The 16,859-nt window shown below is 36.5% G+C and overlaps 1 protein-coding gene across 1 annotated transcript; it reads right to left on the bottom strand.

Annotated features, from left to right (window-relative positions):
* Positions 1–12,970: 12,970 nt before the first annotated feature.
* LOC115235263 (bromodomain-containing protein DDB_G0270170-like) lies at positions 12,971–16,251 on the bottom strand. Its single transcript, XM_029806924.1, has 3 exons — positions 15,445–16,251; positions 14,106–14,357; positions 12,971–13,814 (listed from the first exon to the last, which is right to left on the bottom strand). The coding sequence occupies exons 1-3, from the start codon at positions 15,575–15,577 to the stop codon at positions 13,264–13,266; spliced, it is 936 nt and encodes a 311-aa protein (XP_029662784.1). The 5' UTR covers positions 15,578–16,251; the 3' UTR covers positions 12,971–13,263.
* Positions 16,252–16,859: the final 608 nt, after the last annotated feature.

The following is a 16,859-nucleotide window of genomic DNA, read 5'->3' as shown; positions in this document are numbered from 1 at the left end:
TATTAAGGGTAGGAATATTTCGAAAAATTTAAAATCCAGATACGCCATTGTAAAGTACATTTGAAACCATAAAACTTTTGTTTAAACAATTTTTTCATGTTTCTTTTTGTTTCAATAATATTCGCTTCGGAATGTAAAAACCGATTTTTTCTAAGGGGTTGTTTTCACCCCTAAAACCGATTTTTAGCACCAATAAAAAATCGTTTCGTTATTAGGGACTACTACTCTATAATTATGCAAAGTTTCAGATTTTTTTGAATTTTCGCGTTGCCGAAGGTTCCTTGTCAGTGATAGCTAATAAAGCTTGCTCATCAAGGTGCCGTATAACCGAGCTATACTTAACATCGTCAGAGCGGATCCGAAAAACTAAGAATTCGCTTTTCAGCTGAGCAAACCACAATTTAGGCAGCTTATGCCAAAAATTCGGCAATTTAAAGACGAAATTTTAAGGCAAAATTCATTAGAATGGATCTCATTTGGCTGACCTTGTTGATGCGGTTCATTACTGGTAAGAGATTGTGAAGGATTCGTCAGATGTTGATGATGTTCTCCAGTTGATGGAACTGATGCTGACGTTGTAGGAGTCGCAATTGGAGATCTGTCCAAAGGCATCGTAAAATTCTGTCGATGTTCTGCGTTGTGAAGTTCAGAAGTCTAGAAGATCGCTGTCCTTGGAAATTCGATGACTCGAAAATCTCGTTGACTCGAAGATCACAAGACACAAATCACACAAGGATCACAACGGAACTCGGAACTCGTCGGCTCACAGCACTCACGGATTACTGATTTAAATTTGCCGCGCTTGAACGTGAATTCTCAAAAGCCCGTCATCACGTCGGGGTCACCAGTTGTGGGAGCGATATAGTTAAATAACTAGACTTACTATAATATAAAATATCTAATATTCAAGAACGATGTTTACAGGATGATGGACAATAAACGAATGAATAAATGTTTCACAATTTGTTGTATGTTTTTAATGTTGTTATGTAAAATGTTTAATCAATAAATGAGATGTGTGAAAATACCGTAACATTAAGCCCGTATCAGACTACGCATTGAAGATTGAGATTGAAGGGTTAAGATTAAAATTTGACCAATCAGAATAAAGAAATTTTAGTCGCTTTTGTTCTGATTAGTCAAATTCCAATCTTTAATCTTCAATCTTCAATTTTTAATGCGTAGTCTGATGCGGGCTTTACTGTAGTCTTACATTGTAATATTTCTAAGGGCGGACATTTCAACGTTGCCGCAGGCTTGCAGTAACATTGCAGAAACATTTCGCAACTTGCATGCAATATTACAATGTTTCAATGTGTAACGATGCATCTCTCCATCGTTACCCGGCCGCCGATCCGCCGAAAGTTCGCCGCCCGACGAACACCGGTCGGGCAAAGAGCGGAGGCGCTGAGCGCCCATTTTTAAACATTTAACAAACGCGCGATAAATAACCGCCGTTCGTCAGCGCGCGAAACCGCCAAGAGCCGGTTACGCGCTCGGGTACCGCCCGATCGACTCCGATTTCACCCGAACCGCGCGCAGGTTCAACGGCGGATAATTACCGTTAAGAACAATACCGGAATACGCAGACGCGCGCGCCGAAAATCGACTATAAATAGAGCGCATTTTACCATCCTCGACACAGATCTTCCGAAACCGCCAGAGTCAGTACAACGCCTGGAAATATCCGAGATCCTGAAACCGCTCCAAAGAGAGAGAAAACGAGGTTGGGTGTACCCAGCCCCCACCGAGAGTTTGCGGCATCTCTAGGAGAGATCCTTACCGAAAACCACTGAAAGAGGCTAACGGGCTTGGGCGTACTCGACCCCACCGGGTCTTCTCGGCGCCTCATATTTTCCGACCGACCGCGTGCACCGGCAGAATTCACGTGGTGCAGAGTTTTCCGCCACGGACGGGTGTTCTCGTCCGCCGCTGCACTCCTTATTTCGTTCGGCCGAAACCGCGAGTCATCTCGACCGAGACTCCTGTCACCCGCGGATTAAATACTTACCAGTATGCGCCGACATCCGCGATCTAAGTAGTGAGACTAAAAGAGTTCTAAGTTAGAACTTCTAACCCAGGTCCTCTGAAGGGGGTTGCGGGGCGGGGGGCTCCCCGCGCGGGGGTTTGACGACGAGGAGGAATGACGTCACACGGGCGGGGGATGCTTATCGTACGCTTATCGCGGGAGCGGGACATGTTTATAATCGGCGCGGTGTATTACAAAGGCGGATGCCAATGTCCGGATGCTGGAATTTATAAACATTATAAACAAATAACGTCTCGCACTATTGCACGTGCGGCATTACTAAATTTAAAGATGATAAAACGAGCGTTGATGTCCGGTTGTTAGAATTTTCGCGACAACGTGACTCAAGGTCTAGACGCGTCGGGACATGTTTATCGGTGTTACAAAGGCGAACGCCGATGTCTGGCTGCTCGAATTTATAAATAATATAAACAAAATAGAACCATCGCGGTGTCCTCTTCATTTTTTCCAGGAAGAGCCGTTTATCGAGGGTCGCAACGTCTCACGTTACAGAAGCGAGGGCCGATGTCCGGCTGCTATAATTTATAAATAATATAAACAAAATAGAACCATCGCGGTGTCCTGTATTACGCGGACCGATGCGACAGGATACTCTCGTCCGAGTTACCAGTGCGAACGTTTCTGACAGTCTGACAATTTAAAGTGTGTAAAGTGTGAGCGAAAATTTAAAAAATGCCATCGTTGATCGAGTTGGTGTTGCGTCGAGGCCAATAAAATGCGTCATGGTAGGCGCAGGATTTAGTAATGGGGCTGTTGAGAGTTCTATTAAATCTAGTAATCTTTCAAAGAGTAAATAATATTTTTGTATATTTTATGTCATATTAATTATTTATAATATATATTATAATTTGATTTGATTTATAGTATCAATATACGAGCTATAATTTATTATAAACAAAATAGAACCATCGTGGTGGTCTCTCCATTTTTTCCAGGAGGAGCCGCTCACGCACTATTGCGCGTAACATTAGAATTAGATGATAAGGCGAGCGCCGATGTCCGGCTGCTATAAATTATTTATAAACATTATAAACAAATATCGTCTCGCACTATTGCACGTGCGGCATTATTGAATTTCGTAGATAGATGATAAGGCGAGCGCCGATGTCCGGCTGCTATAAATTATTTATAAACATTATAAACAAATATCGTCTCGCACTATTGCACGTGCGGCATTATTGAATTTCGTAGATAGATGATAAGGCTAGCGCCGATGTCCGGCTGCTATAATTTATTATAAACAAAATAGAACCATCGCGGTACCATAACGCGATAGATGAAAAATATATAATGAAGAACGAAGGGTGTCAAAAACATTTTGGTCGCGCGAAGAAAAGTCAAGTGCTTTTCCCTCGCCCATGCTCTCCGACACACTTGAACGCGCCAGTTATAAACATTGCCGCAGCAGATCTGGATTTTTCCGATGCGACAGGATAGTATCGTTCGAGTTACCACCGTGAACGTTCGTCTTTCTATTTTTCTGACAATATTTTTGACTGTGTTAGCAATTTAAAAAAAAATGCCAAAAATGTCGTTAATCGAATTGATGCTGTGCCGCGGGCGATGGAACGCGTCATGGTGGGCGGAGGACCTGGTGATGGGGCTGCTGAGAGCCCTGTTAAATCTGGTGATATTTCAAAGAGTGAGTATTATTTATTTTATATTAATTATTTATAATATATATTATAATTTGATTTGATTTATAGTATCAATATACGAGTGATATCAAGATTCCTGGTTTTATAAACTTTGAACAGCGGCGGACGATTCGGATGTTGCGACGGAACGCGCGAGACGAATTGAACGAATTATGAGGAGATACTGTGGAGGCTCAAGATACGATTCGGTCAATTGGTCCTGGATATACCGGGATATTTTTTGCCTTAAAAAACTATTTGGACTCGAGCCTTACTATAACTATAGCGAGGAAGAATCATGGGACGAGCCTCCAAGCAAGAGATCGAAGAATTAATTGTAAGTATCTTTTTTAAAATTTATGATATATTTAATATTTGAATATTACACCTTATTACTATATTATTTTTATTTTTTATATGTTTGTATTTCACACACACACACACACACGTGCGCGCGCACACACACAAATATTAAATAAAAATTATATTAATATTTATAAAAGTATCAATTATTTCTGCGCATCCTTCTTTCCTTTTCCTACTCGTGCATGCCTCGCGCTATCTCTCTCTCTCTCTCTCTCTCTCTCCCACGCCAATGCGAACGCCTCGCGCTATCCTTCTCCTACGCCCATAGAATATCATTAGCACTATCCTTCTCCCACACATTGCGGCATCGAACCTTAAGATTGCACGTGCGGTCTGTACGGTGGATATGCAAGGAAGGGAAGCGAAAGAAATAGATGATCATTTTTTTCATTTTTGACACATTTATTTATGTTAACGTACATCACCTCATCTCAACGCTTCATACAAAAGTTCATCCACAGCATAAGCTAATAGTTCGCAATCTATGACAGATGTTTTATCATAAACATCGCGCAAGATTTTGACCGCATCATCTCTCTCGGCACCAAACATATCACTTTGCAAATTAACGACAAGTCGATCGAAGCTCGCATTTACAGCTTCTGTATTCTGACACAGCTTCAAATATTCGTGATTAACACAATGTTCGAGTTCGAATAAAAATAATATAGTTGATGGTTTCATGTACAAGCAAGAATCGTGTAATGTAAGTTTTATAACACTCGCATCGTGTATTTTAACAATCTCAATTGTTAAACCGCGGCTCCATAATGGTGTATGATTAAGCGTTTGTACAAGTCATTCAACGTCCGCTCGTTTTTGCATTAGCGATTCCCATGTTTCAATAGGTAATATGATTTGATTGCCTCGGTTATCGCCAAGATGTAATTCCACGTAAGATGTGATTCCAACGTTGATTCCAATATCCAAGTATTTATACGCTGTGCGCGTCAATGCAAATCTGCATATCAAAATACGTGGTATATAACGAGGTTTACCGTATCTGAAAAAATACAATTAAATATGAAAAAGCATGAAAAAAACATATATGAAAAAATATAATATAAAACATTTGTGATACTTACAAATCAAGTGGTTTCTTGTATGGCTTAATTTCATCTCGAGGAACGTAATAATTCATGCGTCTGCCACCGTTGCTGCTTCTTTCAGCGGAGTACATTTTGTCTCTCGGTTATGAGAAGTGGACCGTTGGTACGAGCGGCTGATACAAGACTGAACGCATGAATTATTACGTTCCTCGAGATGAAATTAAGTCACGTGACAACACCCACATTCCAAATTATGTGGTGGTGGGGGTGGGGGGGATCCTATTCGAACGGTGATCGAATTATGCGTAATGGGGAAGGGAAATAAGAAATAAAAAAGAAACATTAATTACGTTTACACGTTTTATTTTTAAAAATATCGCAATTCTTTTTGGCGTTGCGATCACCAGTTAAATATTTTTAATACATTCTGTAATGCGCAATTCTTAACATGTTTTCCGCATCGTATAGTATTAGTAATATCTAGATTATTTAAAGATTCAATATCTTCATAATCAGCATCCAAAGTCTCGATGATTAGGTTTTCTCTCGCATAATTCTCTAGCAAATCCACCAGCCATTCTCGTTTTTGGCATCCCTTGACGTACACGAGAGTCGACATCTCGTCATTCTCTTCTGTACCCAGCACGGCCGATGTAATCAAGCGTTTAGCCATGCTGTACGGCACGTTTCCGTCTTCCCAATCGTAATCTATGGTGATTCGCAATCAGCCAGGAAGCACATGACTTGTCGGATTTTGTGAGGAGATTCCATGGTAGGGGGTATGTAAAAATGTACCCATCAGTGTAAAATATTCACATACTTCAGTTCTGTATCCGTCGATTTTCGTTCAGTACGTCTCAGAACGTCAAGAGAGAAAGATGAATTTTTTAATCGAGGAACTTGCACTAATTTTAGATGAGGAAGGAACCGTTTTACGCAAAAAAAAGCGGACGTGGATCCATGAAATTTGTAAAAAAAGAAAAATTGAAGGCGAATTCGCAACATTGTATAAAGAATTAATAGACGATGAAACTAAAGGCCGTAGCCGGGTAAGCACGGTCAATCTGCCCTCGCAGGTATAGAGCTTAAATTTTTTTGTAAGTTACTATCGATGGAACTTACAATTTCCTAAAATATTAGTCTCCCAACTACACGTGTTTAAGAGTAGAAAAATAATAATAATTTTTTGTAATTAATTTTTTTCTCGTAAATGGTTCAATGAATCGCTTTAAAAAAAATATATGATGTGAGCACAATTGCAATACACGAAACAAAAAATTAGGGTCCAAATTCGATAATAACATCGAAAAAAAAAAATATTTCAACTTTAAAATTTTTTTTGTCAGTATCATAGGCGCTTGGTATAATTACCATTTTTTAAAATAATATTTTTGAGCCATAAACAACAACATATATTTTTTTTAAATCGATCAAACGGGTAGACGATAGTTAAATTAATTAAAGTAATTTTTTATATTTTCTTTCTCATAAAGGGTTTGATGGATAATTTTTGGAAAAAGGTACTTTTATTTATTTAGTTATATTATATTAACGTCATCACGTTAAAAAAAAAAATATATATATATATATATCTTGCTTTAATTTTTTAACATCTACCCGTTGGATCAAAAATATTGGTCCAATCTCGTCATAAATCAAGAAAAAAATACCGCTGCTTTATTGAATACTCCCCAGATTCGATTGGATATGGAGGGATTAAGAGGTATTGCTGTGAATGTTCGAACGGGAGGAGAACTGTTGGTTGTTGTTCTAATATTGCAGCCATTGTTTATCATCTGTCTTATGGGCAATACCTATCGAAAATACCAAGACCAGCAGAAAGCTTAAGTCGATTATTTCAAGCAGACGGCATGGCAATTGTTATCGACGAAGACAGTGATAACGATTAAGTTCTTAATATTTTTACGGTGAAAAATTTTTCTCCCCTTCCTTTCCCTCTCTATGTGCGTCGTGTGTGTGCTTGTGTGTAAGTGTGTGTGGGTGGATGAATGCAAGTGTGAATGGTGAGATGTAAACCTGAATGACAACCTCCTCGTGGTACATCTTGGGAAAACGGTGATGGTTTTGCGAATGTCAGCAGTAAATTGCACGTATACTAAAAAACATTAGCAACGAAAAGAAGTAATTAAGAATAGTTTTATTTATTTAGCTATATTTTTTATATTAACGTCATCACGTTAAAAAAAAATATATATATATCTTGCTTTAATTTTTTAACATCTACCCGTTGGATCAATTTATAAAAAATACATGTTATAGATTGCTACCTAAAGATATTTTGAAAAAAACGGATATGTGTTGAAACAGTCTATGATGTCAAAAAAAATTATGAAAATCTAAAATATTATTTTTACAATGTTATTATTATCCAACTTTAATCTCAATTTTTTTTAATGTGCTTTAATTGTATCTACAAGATATTTTTTTCCGAAAATGATCCGTCAAACCCTTTATAAGAAAAAAAATATAAAAAATTACTTTAATTAATTTACCTATCGTCTACCCGTTTGATCGATTTAAAAAAAATATATGTTGTTTATTGCTCAAAAATATTATTTAAAAAAATGGTGGTTGTACCAAGCGCCTATGATACTGAAAAAAAAATTTAAAGTTAAAATATTTTTTTTTATGTTGTTATTCTCGAATTTGGACCCTAATTTTTTGTTTCGTGTATTGCATTTGTGCCCATCATATATATTTTTTAAAGCGATTCATTGAACCGTATACGAGACAAAAATTAATTACGAAAAATTATTATTATTTTTTTACTCTTAAACACGTACAGTTGGGAGACTAATATTTTAGGAAATTATAAGTTCCATCGATAGTAACTTACAAAAAAGATTTAAGCTTTATACCTGCGGGGACAGATTGGCCGTGCTTACCCGTCTACGGCCTTTTATCAATATTTCCGGATGTCTCAATGGTCATTTCATACATTATTAGAGAAAATAGAATCTGGAATTAAAAAACAAACGACATTTTGGAGAGAACCAATAAGTCCAAAAAAAACGACTCGCTGTTTGTTTAAGGTAAAAATAATAATATACAGGGTGTCCCAAAGCACCCTTGACAACGCTCGTGAGCAGGTAGAGCACAGTAAAACTTATAATTTCCCAAAATAAAATTATTTCGTGGCAAGGAAACGCTATCGTTTCTACACCACCTTGAGGTAGATAGCTTGGCGCGTTTTTTTTTAAGTGGTTTCCCTAGTAGGCCTAATCCATTCTCAAAATTTAATGCAATAACTGTTCGAAGTGTCTTCCTCGTGCTTGTAAGCAGAGTTCGACTCTTCCAGTTATTTGTCGCGTCGCACGGTGCGCCATGTCCGACGTAATACTATTAAAGGCCGCTAAAATAGCTTCGCGTACCTCATCTTCGGTACCATCACGATGGTGCTCGACTGAAGCTTTTACATAGCCCCAAAGAAAATAGTCTAGCACGTTCAAATCTGGCGACCGTGCCGGCCAAACGATAGGGGCACCTCGACCTATCCATTTGTCCGGAAAACGCGCGTCTAAAATTTCTCATACTCGACGGGAATAATGTGCGGGAGCTTCATCGTGCTGAAAAATCAGCTTTTCTCGCGCGCAAAGAGGAACATCCTCCAAAAGTTACGGCAACTTGTTCTCAATGAACTCCGCGTACGTCTGTCCATTGAAATGTGGCGGAAGGAAATATGGGCCGATCTGAAAATCGCCAATAGATACATTACGAGGACAGTGCGGGAAAAAAGATATTTTAATTTACAAACATATTTACCACTCTGTTTGCAATTACTCCTGCCCATACATTCATCGACCAGCAATATTGAAATGAGCACTGACGGATGGCGTGAGGATTCTCCTCTTGCCAGATCACGAAATTGCGAGAATTAAAGACGCCATTTTGTGTGAATGTGGACTCATCTGTCCATAAGATACGGTCGGGAAATGAAATGTTTTGCCGACACTGTGCGATAAACCCTGCGCGTGTTTTATTAATGATTATCAAATGCTAAAAGTGCCGTGAATATCGAAGAAAAACTGAAATTAAAAAAATGAAAATACCTTCGCAGAAGTGGACGCGCTGTATTTCGTCTCGTGCAAGAAGTTGCTGTACACGTTGGTAATGGAATGGGTGCAACCCATTATTTCGTAAAATGCGATGCACCGTGGATCGTGGTATACCAAGTGCATGAGCAACACGGCGTATACTATTTTGCGGATTTTCTTCAAATGCACGCAGTACTTCCTCGTCATCATTAACGTGACGACGTTACTTTATTCATACCACATTATTCCCGTCGTCGTACCCCGACTCTCGTCGCAGGGCCACCAAACTTTTCGTTGCCGTGCGACACTGCGAAGCTCGCCGCTGGCACGCCTAGAACGTACGTCCCACGGTCTAGCCGCGGGAAACGCGCACTCATTCGCCAATCTTTTTTAATTAATATTTCAATAATTATTGCGAAAATTGCAAAATGGTACAGGACTTTTCTGTTCAGTTTACTGTGCTCTACCTGCTCACGAGCGTTGTCAAGGGTGCTTTGGGACACCCTGTATTTGGTTTATAATGTTTATAAGGTTATTAAATGTTTTTTTAATAATATAAATTTTTTGTGGTGAATAAATGCACGACGCTGTTCAACATATAGCTTATAAAATATTCCAAAAAACTTTTAAAGTAAACATATATTTATAAGAAAAATCTTGCTTACAATAAACTTTGCTTAAAATAGATTATAGTGGACAATAATAAATTTTTTTAAAACTTCTTAAACATACTATTTTTTTAATTTCTTCAAATTTAAATAAATTTATAATTTTGTTATTGTTACTTTGAGTAAGGAGGATAATATTGTTGCAAAATATCAGTAAACGATGAACTTGATTGCTGTTCTTGAGTTATTGAATAGTATAATAATAATAGAGGCTCTCGAGATTAAAATCAAATATAGTAGAAAAGGGCATTTAGAGCCACGCGCGGTAAGTAGTGCGCACAATGTTTATTATTAGTGATAAATTAATACCAATATAAATTACGAACGTTTTGACCCTTTATTTGGGTCATCTTCAGCGCAAAAGTTAAACTAAGCGCCACTGCACAAGCTTTTCCATAACACGTTACGTTACGTTAAGTACTGACTGTAAACCTAAATTCATACGTAACCTTAAACTTCAGTCAACGCACAAACAAAATTGTAACGTAGTATGCTTTTGTTACGTTACGATTTTCTCTGTGCGTTGACTGAAGTTTAAGATTACGTACGAGTTTAGGTTTAGAATCAGTACTTAACGTAACGTAATGCATTACGGAAAAGCTTGTGCGGTGGCTCTTACGAAAATAAATTTAACGTCGCATAGTTTTAAAATTAGTCATACATAGTCATAAATTAAATTAAAAGTAAAGAACCGGAGGTCTCTCACATCTTCGTGACATACGTTGATAATTCTTCCGTGTCGTTGTGAAGGTAACTAACTTTGCGGTTGTTATGCCGAAAATCAGAGTCCGACTTATAAAAACTCATATCTATACGTAATGTACCTGTGAATCGAGTAAGAAAGATACAGATGTGAGAGATTCGCTCAAATTTAAAAAACTAGGAAACAATGGTGCAACTTACAACTATAAACGACGCGTCACATGTTGTGTGATAATATAACATAGATGTAATTAAAACTATTGTGTAAAATGTAGGAGACCGACTCACTAGCTATTGAACTGAGTAATGACATCGATCATGAACAATAAGGTGAAAAGAGAAAATAAATAACAATATATGGCGTGACAATAATAAAGATCAAAATAAAAGTATGATAAGTAAAAACTGGGAAAACATAAGAGTGTAAAATGGTAAACAAAAATAAATAAAAATAAATATAATAAAAGAGATAAGTTAAACCTATAAAATTAATAAAATAATAAAAAAATAAAAAGTATCAATAAGTTATGTCATTAAATTGAACACACGAATTTGAAATCAAATTTTGGAAAGCTTATCAAGCACAGAAAAATACATGTCGGGAAGAGATTCCGTGTCCGTCTGCAAATTCAAACCGTTATTCTGCCTTTTTATGTATAGAATTTCAGAAATCAATCGCCTACGTAATTGAGGTTCATTGCCTAAAATTTTGGCCCCATCCCAATCAAAATTATGGTTGAAATTTATTCTGTGATCAGTAATAACCGAGTGATTGCTGGTATTTCTTCTGATATGATTTTTATGCTCCGTAATATGCGTATTTAATTGCTGTTTAGTCTGACCTACATATGAGGCATCGCAATCATTGCAGTCAATTTTGTATACGACATTTTGACGAGCCGTCAGAGGGCAGGAGTCTTTATGTACTTTTATAAAGGAGTTCAATTTATTAAGACTCTGATAACACAGCCTTACGTTTAAATCTCTAGTAATTCTTTTGAATTGTTCAGATATCGCAGGAACATACGGAATCGTGAATCGTTTTAGGCGTTCATGTAAAACGCGGGAAACAAAATTCAGGGGTTAACCATTGTCTAACAATATTTCAATAATCAATTTAAAATTATTCTGATGAAAGCTCGGATGCGATAACAAAAAAATCCTGTCAATAAGACCAATTATGATGCCCCTTTTTGACAAAGGGGGTGGTTAGAAAGGAAATGCAAATATCTTCCAGAAAACGTAGGCCTGCGATACCAATCAAAAATCAAGCGGTTCTCCCTCACGATCATGGTAATGTCCAAAAAATTCAATTTCTTCTCCTCTCCGATCTCAACTGTAAACTGTAATCTCGGGTGAAAGCGTTAAAGATATGTAGAGCGTGGTTAAGATAGGAAGCGGGAACCGCCAGAGAAATATCGTCGACATATCTAACGTAAAACGGGGAAGTGAACTTAAGAGATTCCAGGCCCCGTGTTTCTAGGTCTTGTAACACGATAGCAATAATAGGAGAAAGTGGAGAACCCATAGGAGTACCGAAAGTCTGTTTATAAAACACTCCATTGAAAGTAAAAAAGGTAGAGTCTAAAATCATTCTGATTGCAATGAGAAATTCAGATTTAGGAATATTGCAATTCCCGGAAATATGTTCCCATCTGGTTGAGACATTGTGGATGGCCATTTCGATTGGAACGTTAGTAAACAAAGAAACGACATCCAACAAAATTAATTGAAAATTGTTGTCGATGCTAATATCAGAAAGTTTTTTAACCAGGTAAAAACTATTAGTGACGTGGCTGTGGGTGGTGGCAAAATTTTTGAACATAATGCGATGAAAAAATGAAGCTAAATTGTATAACGGACTATTGACAGATGAAACAATTAGTCGGAAAGGGCAACCAGGCTTATGGACTCTGGGAAGTCCGTATGCTTTCGGCAAAATGCCGTCGCTACAATATAGTGATCTATATGTCGAGGGCGAAATAAATTCTAAATCTCTCCATCTTGAAAGTAAGTCACGTAAGCGTGTAGTGAGATTTTTTGTTGGATCTTTTTTAATTATATTGTAGGTGTTAATGTCCTTAAGTAACTCCTCAATATTACAGAAATATTCTTGTTTATCAAGTACAACCGTAATATTTCCCTTATCTGCACGTGTTACAATTAAGTTGTCGTGTTGTTTAAAAAATAGTTTGCACGTAGAAACTAGTTGTTTTATATATATGTTGAAATCGCACTTCGGATAAGAATAAAGAGGAAGGTTGTTAATGATGTTTATGGAACGATTACGGATGGTTATTTGTGTTGCAGGAGGGAGTTTTCATGAGATTGCACTCGATATTCTTTATAAATTCCATAATTAGTTTTTTTTTTATTGGAAAAAGGGAGACTGAAATTTTCACCTATTTGTAGGAGACCTTGAACATTCTCAGGAATAGGGGTAGAAGACAGATTCTTAAACCACTTGTTATTGAGTGGTAATGGTAGCTGTGGTCTGTCCACAAAGGAGAAAGGATCTACACAGATCTCCGAAACCCGGAGACCATCACTATTGTCAAGTGGTTTGAACGAAAACCTGCGATGCTCCGTGGTTGACCGAGAAGGAGAACAGCAAAAATATCGAACGGGTCTAGAATCCCTTGTTTCCCAATTATGTTCAGATAGTAGGCGATTGAATTTATTGTTGAGTTTTCCATGTTGGTTAATATAAAAGGAATAGTTTTATTGAATAGTTGGTTAATATAAAAGGAATAGTTTTATTGAATAGTTTTTATAACTTGAATTAAAAGTAGAAAATTCAGCCGGCCATGTATGTTTTGAATTTATTGTTGGAGAAATGGCTGGTATAGAAGTAGATGGTGGAGTTGTATAATTAGGTGATGGGGAAGGTGATGGCGATGATGATATGAAAGATGATGTTTCCGGAGGAGTTGCATATTTTTGTTGCATATGCGTGATTTGATCCATTTCTATTTCTTGCACTATATTAAAAAATTTGGATTTTGCTATATTTAAATGATATGAACTTAAAGATTTCAAGGTTGGCGCTAATCCAGCAAGAAATGCATCAACTGGATGAATTACTCGTTGGCTTTTTTTTTCATTCCGCTCTAGCATGTATTTCATCAAAGTAGCTGATGCTGTTTCGGGACTTTTGAATTTTGATTTTGTGCTCTCCACTTTCCTTTCTTTATAAAATTTTAATGATGATGATGATGATGATGATAGGTTTGAAATGGTAACATCATCAATATTTTGGTTTAAGTTTTCCACATTTTTAACAGGTTAGAACTGTTGATTGATTCAAAAGACGCGTCTAGTCAGATACTAGTTATTTTTCTTTATTACTTTCGTTACTCTATACCGTAAGCGCGCGACTAACAAAGATTTTCCGCTTCCGCTTCTTCTTCTTCTTCTTCCTGTTCTCGTGTGCGCGACCACGTTGTCTTTTATGTATCAAGAGTTTAGCAAATATACTTTGTATCACCGCAATCCATAGTGAAATACCGATTATTTCCTGACAACCTCAACAGGTTCCATGAATTTTGATTTTGATATTCTTGCTCGGTCTCAATCACCTTCTTCACTGTCATCGTTATCATCGTCATTATATTGATCTTCGTCATTTTCATTGTCTAAAATTTTCTCTGCCTTGTTTAAATTACTTTTAGTTTCTATTTCTTTCATAAAAGGTACTAAGAAACTTAACTGATCTTCATATTTATATTTCTTGAATTTTACTGCTGCTTGTCCACTTTTGGTTATTCGCTTTTTTAATGATTTTCGAAAATTATCCCGAATATTATTCCATCGAGCTTTACATGCAGCGACTGCAAAAAATTATTTTTAATTGATTAAAAACAGATAATGAAAACTTTTTAATTGTAAAATAACATTACAGATTTTTGGCTACTGGAGACTCATTGCGAACTATTGCATTTAATTATAGAACGGATCATTCAACAGTATATGATATTGTTATAAATACTTGCAAAGTAATATATAAAAGGCTTATGCCTGAAATGATACCGCAACCAACAGAATCTAAATGGAAACAGATAGCAGCTGACTATTGGAATCTATGGAATTTTCCCAATTGTTTAGGTGCTTTAGATGGGAGACACATGATTATTCAAGCTTCACCTAACAGTGGATCTGAATTTCTCTATTATAAAAAATCATTTTCTATAGTACTGTTAGCTTTGGTTGATGCATGTTATAAATTTGTAATTGTTGATGTCGGCTCTTTTGGAAAGAATAGTGATGGAGGCATTTTATCTCATTCTGAAATTGGCAAAGCTCTCGAACGCAATACGTTTAATGTTCCTCCAGATAAGAATTTACCAGGAACAACAATAAAAGCACCATACGTTATTGTTGGCGATGAAGCGTTTTCGCTCAAAACCTACTTAATGCGACCATATCCTGGTAAACAATTAGATGATAATGAAAAAAGAATTTATAATTATCGTTTATGTCGCTCAAGGAGAGTTGTGGAAAATGCATTCGGCATTCTTACTCAAAGATTTTGCATTTATCAAAGGAAGTTACAATCAAAACCAGAAAATGTTAATTGGATAATTCTTACTACATGTGTTTTGCATAATTATATCAAAGATTCAGACGAAAGTATGATTAATGTATCCAATGATTCTGTTGATCGTGCAAATGCTAACACAACACTTCAAGATATTCCTGCCCGAGGTGGAAATGTTACACAACAAGCCTTTCATGTTAGTGATTTATATAAAAATTTTTTCGATTCACCAATAAGATCAGTTCCTTAGCAAAATGAAAAATGTTAAATATTTGTGTATTTGTGAATCAGTAATTATAATTTCAATTCACACATTACTATTGACGTCGATTTTTTACTATCATTAATAATAATAATAAATTGGTTATTATTTAACATACCTGGCTGTTCCAATTTTTTTGCTATTTCAGCCCACTTTTTATCTTTATAATTTCCATTCAGATATTGTGAATGTGCTAAATTATAAAATTTTTCATAATCGCGAACATATTCTATTAATTTTTCATCGTCCATTTATCCATTCATCATCCATTTTATAAATTATAGTGAAAAAAATTAAACTGCACAAGTCCAAATGTATAGCTAAACTGCTTAAAATTTTTGAGTACTCGGAGGATTTTGTCCTCTACGTCTCAGTGTTTTGTTTGAAATCGTTCAGATGTCACAGTGCCGTCATGATTCCGTGCCATCCGTTCAGTGAAAATATGGGCGCAGATCACTGTCTACGCACTGACACTGATACGGACGGCTGGATACTAATACGGATACTGAAATGTAAGAATACTCTAAAGGTCCATTTACACTTATCCGATCCGTATCCGTACCGTATCCGTACCGTACCGGCAAGATCGGTTACGATTATTTACACATATCCGGATCGCATCCGTGAATTTTTTGAAACAGTCACGTCAGTCTTTAGATGTACGTAATTGTGTGATCATGGCAGATCTGTCAGAAGATGAATTAGCTGTAATAGCATTAATTTTGGATGAGGAAGAGCCCCCTCAAAAAAGGAAACGAAATTTATGGATATACAAAGCATGGACAAAATGTAAAACGGAGGGTGAATTTTTTACTCTATACAAAGAGCTTGTTGATGATTCAACTAAATTTTATCAATATTTTCAAATGTCGGAACATGCTTTTAATGTGTTACTCAATATAATTGCTAATAAAATACAAAAACAATATACAAGATGGAGAGAACCGATTAAACCAAGAGACCGGTTAGCGATTTATTTAAGGTAAGAATATAAATAATAGAAAATACATATTGTTACGTTCGTCGCTCTCTCACTTTCTCACACTCGCGCACACGCATTGATTTGTCTCATTATAAAAAAGGGGGATTCCATTTAAGAAATTAAAGGTGTCCTTGACTTGATCTTAACGATGCCATCCAAGGTCAAACCAATGACACCATCTTATGTTCCTCTCAAAACCATACAATTTTTGTTCAAAACGTTTTCCTCTCAAATGCTTAGTTTTTGAAAGAAAAGGCGTGTACGGGTGGTCTAGGACACCCTGTATATACAAGGTGTCCCCAATTTAAATGTAAAAACTTTAGGAGCGTGTAAGGGGACCGATAAACTAAGACAAAAAGTCCTTTAGGGATTTGCTCGTTTTTGCTTCGTTTTGAAGAAAATCGCAAAAAATGAAACAAATAATTTTCACCAAAAAACTTAAAACAACACTAAAATTATTAGATTTATCAAAAAGTATTATAAAATAAAAATTGTAGAACATGGAATTAAGAAAAGAGAGTGAGTTAAAATCCTCCTGAGGTAAAATTAGA

Source organism: Formica exsecta, unplaced genomic scaffold, assembly GCF_003651465.1.
Source record: "Formica exsecta isolate Colony F162 unplaced genomic scaffold, ASM365146v1 scaffold215, whole genome shotgun sequence".
Lineage (NCBI taxonomy): Eukaryota > Metazoa > Arthropoda > Insecta > Hymenoptera > Formicidae > Formica > Formica exsecta.
The sequence above is the reverse complement of the archived record's forward strand: the minus strand, read 5'-3'. Positions and strand labels throughout refer to the sequence as shown.